This window comes from Lolium rigidum, chromosome 5, assembly GCF_022539505.1.
Source record: "Lolium rigidum isolate FL_2022 chromosome 5, APGP_CSIRO_Lrig_0.1, whole genome shotgun sequence".
NCBI lineage: Eukaryota > Viridiplantae > Streptophyta > Magnoliopsida > Poales > Poaceae > Lolium > Lolium rigidum.
In genome coordinates, this window is record NC_061512.1 from 234,327,353 (window position 1) to 234,337,190 (window position 9,838).

General features: G+C 46.9%; 1 protein-coding gene across 1 annotated transcript; it reads left to right on the forward strand.

The window, feature by feature from the left end:
• The first annotated feature begins 321 nt into the window (after nt 1–321).
• Nucleotides 322–1,536, forward strand: LOC124657256 (putative F-box protein At4g22180). The gene has a single exon (XM_047195836.1). The coding sequence runs from the start codon at nt 322–324 to the stop codon at nt 1,534–1,536; it is 1,215 nt and encodes a 404-aa protein (XP_047051792.1).
• Nucleotides 1,537–9,838: the final 8,302 nt, after the last annotated feature.

Below are 9,838 nucleotides of genomic sequence, written 5' to 3' on the forward strand. Positions count from 1 at the left end.
CCTCGGCCGGTTAGTCGGTTAGTACCCTAATTTCCGGCCTTTGTAGAAAAGGATTCTGAGAAGCAAACCGATTCAGTTCGTACTCAATAATAACAATTTTTTTACAGAATACCCAGTCCAGTTCTTGGCCTATACGAATCAGGCTTGTCCTCGGTTTGTGATCTATAAGTATACCCCGGAGCCTCCCTGCCTCCATCCAAACTTACAACTTCGAAACCTTGGAGAGGCCTTATGAAGTCTGACGGTACACCTCCTAAGAATTGTCAGAGTGTCGCCGAAGCTCTGACTATGGTGGGTACGTCGTCGGAGTTGATCGAGACTATGGCGGGCACATCGCCGGAGCTGCCTCAGGACATCCTCATGGTTATCTTCGCCACCCTTGAGATCCCTGACCTCGTACGTGCCGGCTCTGTCTGCTCCTCCTGGCACTCGGCATATAGGAGGCTGCGCAAGCACTACAAGCGCGCGCAGACGCCATGCCTCATCTACACTTCCAAATCAGCTGGTGAGAACGTTGCTTGCCTCTACAGCCTCGCGGAGAACCGGGTCTACAAGTTGACTCTTCCAGAGCCACCTATCAGCACTAGGTATTTGATTGGGTCCTCGCTAGGTCTGCTGGTTACAGTTGACAACAGGTCCGAGATGCATCTTGTTAATCCCATCACTGGTGAACAGATTGATCTCCCCTCGGTGAGCACCATCGAGCAGGTTAAGCCCATCTATGATTATTCTGGTGCTCTTCACAAGTATGAATACACATGCCGCACCGCAAAAATGGTTTACGGCCGACCATCGGTGTTTGCTCTTGCGGAGCTGAGGAACAACCTTCACCATAAAGCTTTTGTGTTTCCTGATACATGCAATAGATTCCTGCTGGTGTTCATCCACAATCCGTTATGTCAGCTCTCATTTGCAAGGACAGGGGATGATAGTTGGACATGGCTGCCACCATACATGCACTATCATGATTGCATTTACAAGGATGGCCTGCTGTGCGCAGCGACTAGATTGGGAGAAATTCATGGTTTCAATCTTAGTAGCACTGTGGTCACGATGAAGATGATTATGGGGGGGCCCCAGCCTGACAGGGGTCCGAGTGTGTACATCGCACAATCTCCATCGGGCTATCTCCTTCAAGTGTGGCGATCATATGAGCACTATATTTTAGAACCTAAGCCCGGGGAAACTGTGTCCTGGAACACCGGACAACTTGAGATATTTGAAGTTTATGGTGAAGGAAACAAAATGAAGGAAATCAGTTGCTTGCGGGACCATGTGTTGTTTCTTGGGCATAATCAGACACTTTGTCTTACCGCCGAAGAATATCCGGCTCTCAAGGGAAATCATGCTTACTTTACTGATGATAGTGTGTTATGGACAAGGGGATTCAAGAGTAAGCGCCGTGATATGGGGATTCTGAACTTGGGTAACAACACAAGGGAGAAAATTGTGTCTCCTCAGCTTTGGTCGAAGTGTCCAGCTCCCGTGTGGATTACACCCAATTTTACAAAGATGAACTTGGCTTTCACTAAATAGTTTCAAGTTTTTTCTATATTTTTAATATACTATAGGAGTTTAGTTTCGTAGGCATGGTCAAATGTTTACCAACACCTTTTAGTGTTTTATAGTACTAGTGCACTTGAAGATGTGTTTTTGAACTTTCATTGTACCAGGGTATGGTAAATTATGAGAAAACGTAAGGATTTGCCCAAAAATATCATCACTCATCAACGATTTGTACTTTTATATTACAAAAAAGATGCACGCCTCTTCTTCTATACTACATTACACCTGGATCTTGTTTTTGCCAAATTGTTTTATTTACACATACTATATCATCTAATTTTTTTTATCTTTATTAATTTTACAATATGGAGGGTCATTTTCCAACGTATTTGTCCAGACAATATGATGTGTCGAATGTAAAAGTTGAAGCATATCTAATCAACCCACGTTTGTTGTTTTGTTCTTATTTGGGGAGTTAATATATGAAAGTAATTAATTCTTCAGTGTATGCATGAAACACGTAAAACACAAGAAAAAAACGTATTGGATCACCCCAGTCCCCAGGAAGGCCTGCATCTAATTAATTAGATAGAACCGTACCAAAAAACCCAGGAAGCACTCGCAATTACACTGCAGCAACTTAGATGGATTCATAGAATCAAGTTATATGCAACAAAGAACAAAGAGAAGAACAAAACTGAAATAACTTAGATAAAAAATAAGAGATGTTAGGTCCTGGACAACAAAGAACAATCCTTATACACTAGTGGAAAACAAGGCTTTCGTGGAAGCCTTTTGTCACGGGCGCGTCTCGAGCCGCGACAAATGGCCTGACCACGTCGCCCGAAACCCTTTGGAGCACTCCGGGCCTTTTGTCGCGGGCCGTACCACGACCCGCGACAAAAGGGGTCTGAGGCTTGGCGCCGCCTGTTGGCACCCCTTTTATCGCGGGTCGTGGTACGACCCGCGACAAAAGAGGCAGCCCTATATATACATAGCCAGCCCCCCCACCTCCCTACATTTTTTTTCTTGGTGGTGAAAGGTGGAGAGGTTCATGCTAGCTCTTTTTTCTTCTTGTGCACAAGAGGTGTTTGATGAAATGTTTGTGAGGATGCCACTTGATTTTATTTGCTAAGATTTCTTCTCTTTTTGATCCTAAAAGGTTAGCAACTATTTTCTCGTATACATAGTCCGCACAATACTAATTTTAGCATGGTGATTGCATCTGACACATAATTGTACTTATGGTGCAGATGAGTCATCCATGGATGTACGGCAATCGATTCGCTCCCGCTTTCAGAGAGGGCGTGAAATCTTTCCTGCTGATGGCCGAGGCCAACAAGTTGAATCAGGCTTTTATATTTTGTCCATGTCTGAAATGTAAGAATGAGAAGGATTACTCTTGCTCAAGAGACATTAAGAGCCACCTGATTCGGTTCGGATTCATGTCCAGCTATAGTGTTTGGACCAAGCACGGAGAAGAAGGGGTTATGATGGAAGACGGCGATGAAGAAGAAGATAACGATGACCAGTATCGATCTATGTTCTCTGAATACAATGATACCAAAATGGAAGAGAATGAATCAGAAGGAGGTGAAGAACGGGCACCAGATGATCCTGTTGATGATGATCTTCGTCGGGCCATGATGTCTACGCACGCTTCTATTCCTGTAGACAGTGTTGGGCCTCCAAGAGCAGAGGTTTGTAGAACAGCAGCAAGTTTCCCTTAAGTGAATCACCCAAGGTTTATCGAACTCAGGGAGGTAGAGGTCAAAGATATCCCTCTCAAGCAACCCTGCAATTAAGATACAAGAAGCCTCTTGTGTCCCCAACACACCTAATACACTTGTCAGATGTATAGGTGCACTAGTTCGGCGAAGAGATAGTGAAATACAAGTAATATGGATGATTGTAGGTAGTAAATGCAATCTGAAATAAATATGGCAGCAAGCAAACATGTAGCAGAACTTGATGGAAACGGTGTTTCAATGCTTAGAAACAAGGCCTAGGGATCATACTTTCACTAGTGGACACTCTCAACAATGATCACATAATAAATAAATAACTTCTCCTCACTTGTGCTACTCTCAAACATTCTCTTGTTGGATAACAAACACCATTCATTGTGTAGGGCTACAAGAGCACCCTCAAGCCGGAGTAAACAAGCTCCACAACATCCGGAGTTCATATTAAAGTAACCTCTAGAGTGCATAATAGACCGTTGCAATTTAGACCGAGTACTAACATAGCATACACACTATCAACAATAGCTATGAAAGGGGGAATAGATCGCATCAATACTATCATAGTAATAGTTAACTTCATAATCTACAAGAGATTACAATGATAACCTACGCCAAGTACTACATGATGCACACACTGTCAACTTTACATCACGGAGGAGGAATAGACTACTTTAATAACATCACTAGAGTAGCACACAGATTAATAGTGATACAAAGCTCATGATCACATAAAGATCACACCATGGGAGAGAGAGATGAACCACATAGCTACCGGTAGAGTCCTTAGCCTCGGGGGAGAACTACTCTCTCCTCATCATGGGAGACAGCAACGGCAATGAAGATGGCGGTGGAGATGACTCCGGGGGCAATTCCCCGTCCCGGCGGCGTGCCGGAACAGAGACTTCTGTCCCCCGAAACTTGTCTTCGCGATGACGGCGGCTACGAAACTCTTCGTGGAATATCACTGGATGTTTTAGGGTTTTCGCGACGGAGACAATATATAGGCGGAACGGCGGCCTCGGAGGGGTCCCGAGGGGCCCACTGTAACAGAACCACTTTGTTAATCAAATAAATGTTGTTAGTTGCTCATAAGCATGCATGCATTTGCATTTAAAATTTGAGAAATCTTGCACTCAAATGCTTTGAAACATTGTTCCAAATGTTGCATTTTGCTCTAACAAAATTTTGTGCAAAAATCCCCTCCAAATTTGGGTCAAAATACCCTAAAATCATCAAAATTTGGCCCTGTTTTACTTTTTCCAGAGAAATCCCAAAAATCCGGGGGGTTTTTAGAAAACCCCCTTTCTTCTTCCACGCAGGCAGGCAGCTGCCTGGCGCGCCCCTCGCCGTCGATCCTGCCGGCGGCCTGGATCCTCCCCGCCGCCCCCGAGCGCCTACAAAGCTCCCCGCCGCCGCCGTGGACAACCCTAGCACGCCCCTTTTCTTCCCCCTCCTCTTCTCTGTGCCGCGCGGCCAAACCCTAGCCCGGCCAGAGCTCGCCGTCGCCACCGCTCCGCTCCTTCCCGCGCTCGGCCGTCGCCACCACCAGCTCCGCCGCGACGTCGTCGACCTCCTCCGCCCATCAACGCAAGCCAACGGGGCCGGAATCGGCCGAATCGACCGGCGCCCGTGGCTCAGGTCTCCGCCGCTCGCCGGAGCTCCGGGCCTCCCCTCGCCTCGCCGACGCCACCACGAGCTCCACGGTGAGCTCCTGGTCCTCCTGGTGCCCGCCGCTCGCCCCGGGTCGCCGCCTATCGCGCCGGCGACGAGCGCCTGCAAGCTCTGCCGCCGGCCACCGCCGCCGTGGTCGCTCCGGCGACCATTGGAGGGCGGCGCCGCTCCCAGGAGGTTCGCCAGCCTCGCGCGCATCCAACGCGCGCAGCAGCGCGTCCTCCCGGCCGCTCAATCGCCCAGGCCGTGCCCGACCTGGCCGGCCAGGCCATGGCTGACGTCGCGCTGACGTCATTATGATGTCAGCCGGCCTTTTCTTTTTATATTTTCTGTTATTTTCGGTTTTATTTATTTATATGACATGTGGGGTCTGCCTGTCAGGATTTTAATCATTTCTAAAATATTAAAATGTCGACGATGGGTCCAACTTGTCATACTTTTATTATTTTTCCGGAATTTCAGAAAATGGTTAAATCTTGTTTAATTCATAACTAATTCATATTAATTCAGAAAAAGACGTATAATATACCGAAATGTTCAGAGAAACATTCTTTACAAGTTTAGGAGTAATTTATACATCATTACAACCTTTGAACTTGTAAATGTAGTGAAACCCTAAAAGAACCCCTATCATATGGCGGTGTCCGATGTCGGCACCCCTTTAATCTGACGATGTACCTAGGGTTGCTCAATTCCATTCACATGACATGTCATTCATATTGTATGCGCATTGCATTATGCCATGTCGTGAATGTTTGTTTCCCTTTCCGGTATTTGGTTCTTCGCGATAGGATCTGAGCCGGAGTCCGACGTCAACGCCACCGAAGAACGGTACTCGTCAGCTGAGGGACAAGGCAAGCCCTAACCTGGTTCATCTATGTTTTCGAAATGCTTTTATCTCGTGGTTCCTACATATCGCATACGATTCAACCGGCTTTTATCGATAGATAGAGTTACCCTATCTCGTTGCATGTCCGACCTTTGTAGCCTCGATACCTCGATCCACTTCTCCTAGCATAACTAGGTTTGGCATGTGTGCGTCGCGAGAGCCTTTATCTCTTATGCTTAGCCATGCTTAGTTTGTTACGCTACTACTCCGGTCTTCGGACTGGAGCCTCACAATGAAATGAATCTAGCATGATAGGTTAACGTGGTAAGTATAGAGATGATGTTAAACATGATTAAAGGCTCAGACGAGAGGCCACATTGGGATGTGGTGGGTTGTTTCGTTTCTGCCGACCCTAGGAACCGAGTTCTCGCCTCTTGAACCAAGATCGAGCGTACAACCACACGAGGCCCTATTATGGTACCCTCTCGACTCACTAACTTGCCTAGTAGATTCCATGAGTCACATAGTTTGCGCGTTACCTGGTCATATGCATTGCATTTTGCTTGGGGGTTAAAGGTACATAACGAGCAGTAAGCGTGGTCATGGTGGCTGGGGGTTGCGGCATCGCGGGAAACCCACCTCGGTACACATCGTTAAGGACCGACTTCGGGACTTGACCCGTTACGGCGGAATAATCCTTAGCGCGTGACTCATGGTCTCGGCGACAGCAAGGTAAAGGTCGTGGTCGACCACCCTCTGCCGGCTTTCCACGGAAGAGAGCTAATATATTGGCATTAAGAGTCGGTTGGCACGTGTGGGTAAAGTTGTGCACCCCCGCAGGGTTATGAATCTTTTCGAAAAGCCGTGTCCACGGTTATGGACGACTTGGGAATGGATTCGTGATCATAGACAACTTTAACCCGATCGTAAAACTTGGCAAACAATGTGTGTTTACGGACACCTTCTTCGGGTGTTGAGGGGGTGATCCGAGGATAGTGGTTCGAGATGATGACGTTTGGTGGATACAATATGATGAGCATTAGAGATAGAGATGTCACTCTCTTATCCCCTTTCCAAGGTTCTGAGTAGTCGAGCTTCTCTTCTCTCTCATCTTACAAAGGAAAACTAGCTTTACGCAAAAGAAGATCTACCAGAAAGCCCGCATACCCGCGTTGCTAAAAGGTTATACTAAGTCTTGCTGAGTCCCTGTACTCAGCTTTGCATGCTTTTGTTTCAGATGAAGTCGCTACAGCCGAAGGTGGTTTCTACGTTAACATCGATGGTTAGTTTGGAGTTCCCGTGCAGCAGCACTGCGACTTATGGGCTGGGACGTCGCTTTATGTTATGGCTTCTTAAGCCCTTTGCTATCTTGTTATTTAGAATAACATAATTTGCTTCGTTGCTTGTTGAATGTTGGGTCGGTGACCTCTCGCGTGTAATAATTTGGATCTTACTCGTTAAGAGTTGTAATATATTCTTTTGAGTCGTAGAGTCACTGTTGAGTTACCGATTCTCCCACTGTAGTCTCTCGAGCTCAAGGTTAGGCTTATGTCGGACGAAGATCTGGTATTTGTCTAACCCTGATCCCGGGGGTGCGACAGGTTTTGGTATCAGAGCAGGACTGCCTGTAGGAAACCCTTGTTATCTGGTCGATGTTGAGTCTAGTGGTTGTGAAAACTATTTGAAAGCTAAAAGTATTTGCGAAAATCTGAATAGGATTCTTTTTACTCCTTATCTTGTGTCAATCTAATGCTGAGTCATATTACCTTGTTTTGATTGGAAAAAAAGGTTTCACTTCTTTCCTATCAATTCAAATCTCTAGGATCCACGGGTTTGGGTGATTTTTTTTTCTCCAGTACTCCGTAACTGGTTGCTTGTCTCAGAGATTCCAGAATGCCTCAGTCAATCTGAAGCATTGTTCCTTTATTCTTGCTTCGGGTGCTTAGCATCCAATTGTTTGCCTTTATGTGACATGGTGATGGTATGTCATCTTTGCATTCCATCGTCATGGTTTGTGAGTCGGTTAGTAGTGTGTACATTTTGTATGCTTGTTTAACTACTATGATCGATACGATGATATATCTTCATATCACATGTCTTCTCAGCATGCTCATTGCATTCGGTATATGCTATCCTTCCGTTGAATCTTTCCGGTGAATCCGTGTCTCATGGTTTTTGTCTTCTCCTCAGGATGTCAGGCGGTACTAGAAGTGGTGCGGGCCGTGGTCGTGGTCATGGCCGTGGCAATGGTCGTGGAGATGGCCACGAGGAGAATCCTGACCTTCCTCCTCCTCCTTCTATGGTCCAACTTATGGCCATGTATGAAGCCAATCGCGCAGACAACATTAGGCTCCTTGAAAGGATTGAGCGTAACACAGCTCGGCGTCATGAGGAACAAGTGGGGATCCGAAGCTTCATCCGCCTCACCCCACCAGGTGTTCGGCTATTCCACCGAGCCACTTGATGCCGACTACCGGCTCCGCACCATCGAGCGCAAGCTTGAGGTTGCCCACGCTGCTCAAGCGGCATCGGGTGAACTTTGCCACCTACCATCTTGAAGGAGCTCGCCGGTTCATGGTGGGAAAACTTCTTGTTGATGCAGCTCGCTGGTCATGTCGTAACTTGGCCGCAGTTCAAAGCTGCTTTCCGTGCATATCATATCCCGAGAGGGTCCGATGGACGAGAAAAGAGAAGAGTTTCGGAAGCCGACGCGAGGCGGTGGTTCTATCTGTGATTACCAAGGTAATTTCTATCGTCTTGCCCTGCTATGCTCCCGAAGAAACTTCCACCGATGCCAAGAAGCAAGCCTTGTTCCGCAAGGGACCGGATCCCGATCTTCGTCGAGATCTTCATCTCCTGGACTTCCCAACCTGCCAAGATCTTGTCAACAAGGCTATGAAGGCGAGAAGAGGAAAGGTGGAGTATGAGGAAACTCGCAAGCGTCCTCGAGATACTTCTCAGTCTTCTGGATCAGGCAATCAGCGCCGTCGTGTTTTCATTCCATACAGTGCTGTGCCTCGTGCTACTAATGCACCAAAGTCTTCTGGTTATACTCCTCGCCCACAAGCTCCAAACAATTCTGGTGGAACAAACTATCGTCCTGCTATGGGTACTCCAGGCAGTGGTGCGTGCTTCACTTGTGGTCAACCCGGTCACTACATGAAGGAGTGCCCCCACAATACTTCTGTTCGTGGTGCTCCACCACCGAAGAAGTTTACCAAGCCTCAAGTTGCTGGTCATGGTCGTCTGACCCATGTCACTCGCCGAAGAAGTCGAAGCGATCCAAGCGTCATAATGGGTACGCTTCGAATCAACTCCTTTATAGCTACGCTTCGTTTGATTCTGGAGCATCACATTCATTCATATCCAAAGAGTTTGCTCAACTGCATGAGATTCCTTTTGAAGTTATGTCTACCCCTGTTATGGTTCATTCCCCTGGTTCTAGTTGGTATACCAATATGGTTAGTCATGGGAATAAAATTGAGATTGGATATCTTCTTTTTCCGATTCCCCTCATTGCCCTCAAGTCAACCGACATTGATATCATTTTGGGCATGGATTGGCTAGCTAAATATCGGTTGTCATTGATTGTGGAGCCAGGTCTCTTACTTGACCGATCTTTCCGGAAGCTCCATTCTGTATTGGTCTTCGGCAGCAACATCTCCATCAGCAGTACATATTCCTGATGCTGAGTTGTATTCCCTTGATGTCTTACCTCCGCTTGAAATTTCTTATGTTCCGGTGGTTTGTGACTTCCCTGATGTCTTTCCGGAAGAATTACCTGGCATGCCACCTGATCGAAGCGTGGAGTTTGTCATCGAGCTGGTTCTCGGAACTGCTCCTGTATCTCGACGTCCTTATCGTATGCCTCGAGAAGAGTTGGTTGAACTGAAGAAGCAGTTGGAAGAGTTAGAAGGGAAAAGATACATTCAACCTAGTACTTCTTCTTGGGGATGTCCTGCACTCTTTGTCAAGAAGAGGGATACCAATGTTCCGCGTCTGGTTGTTGATTACCGGCCGCTCAACGCAGTAACCATCAAGAACAAGTATCCTCTACCTCGAATCAATGATCTTTTTGATCAATTGA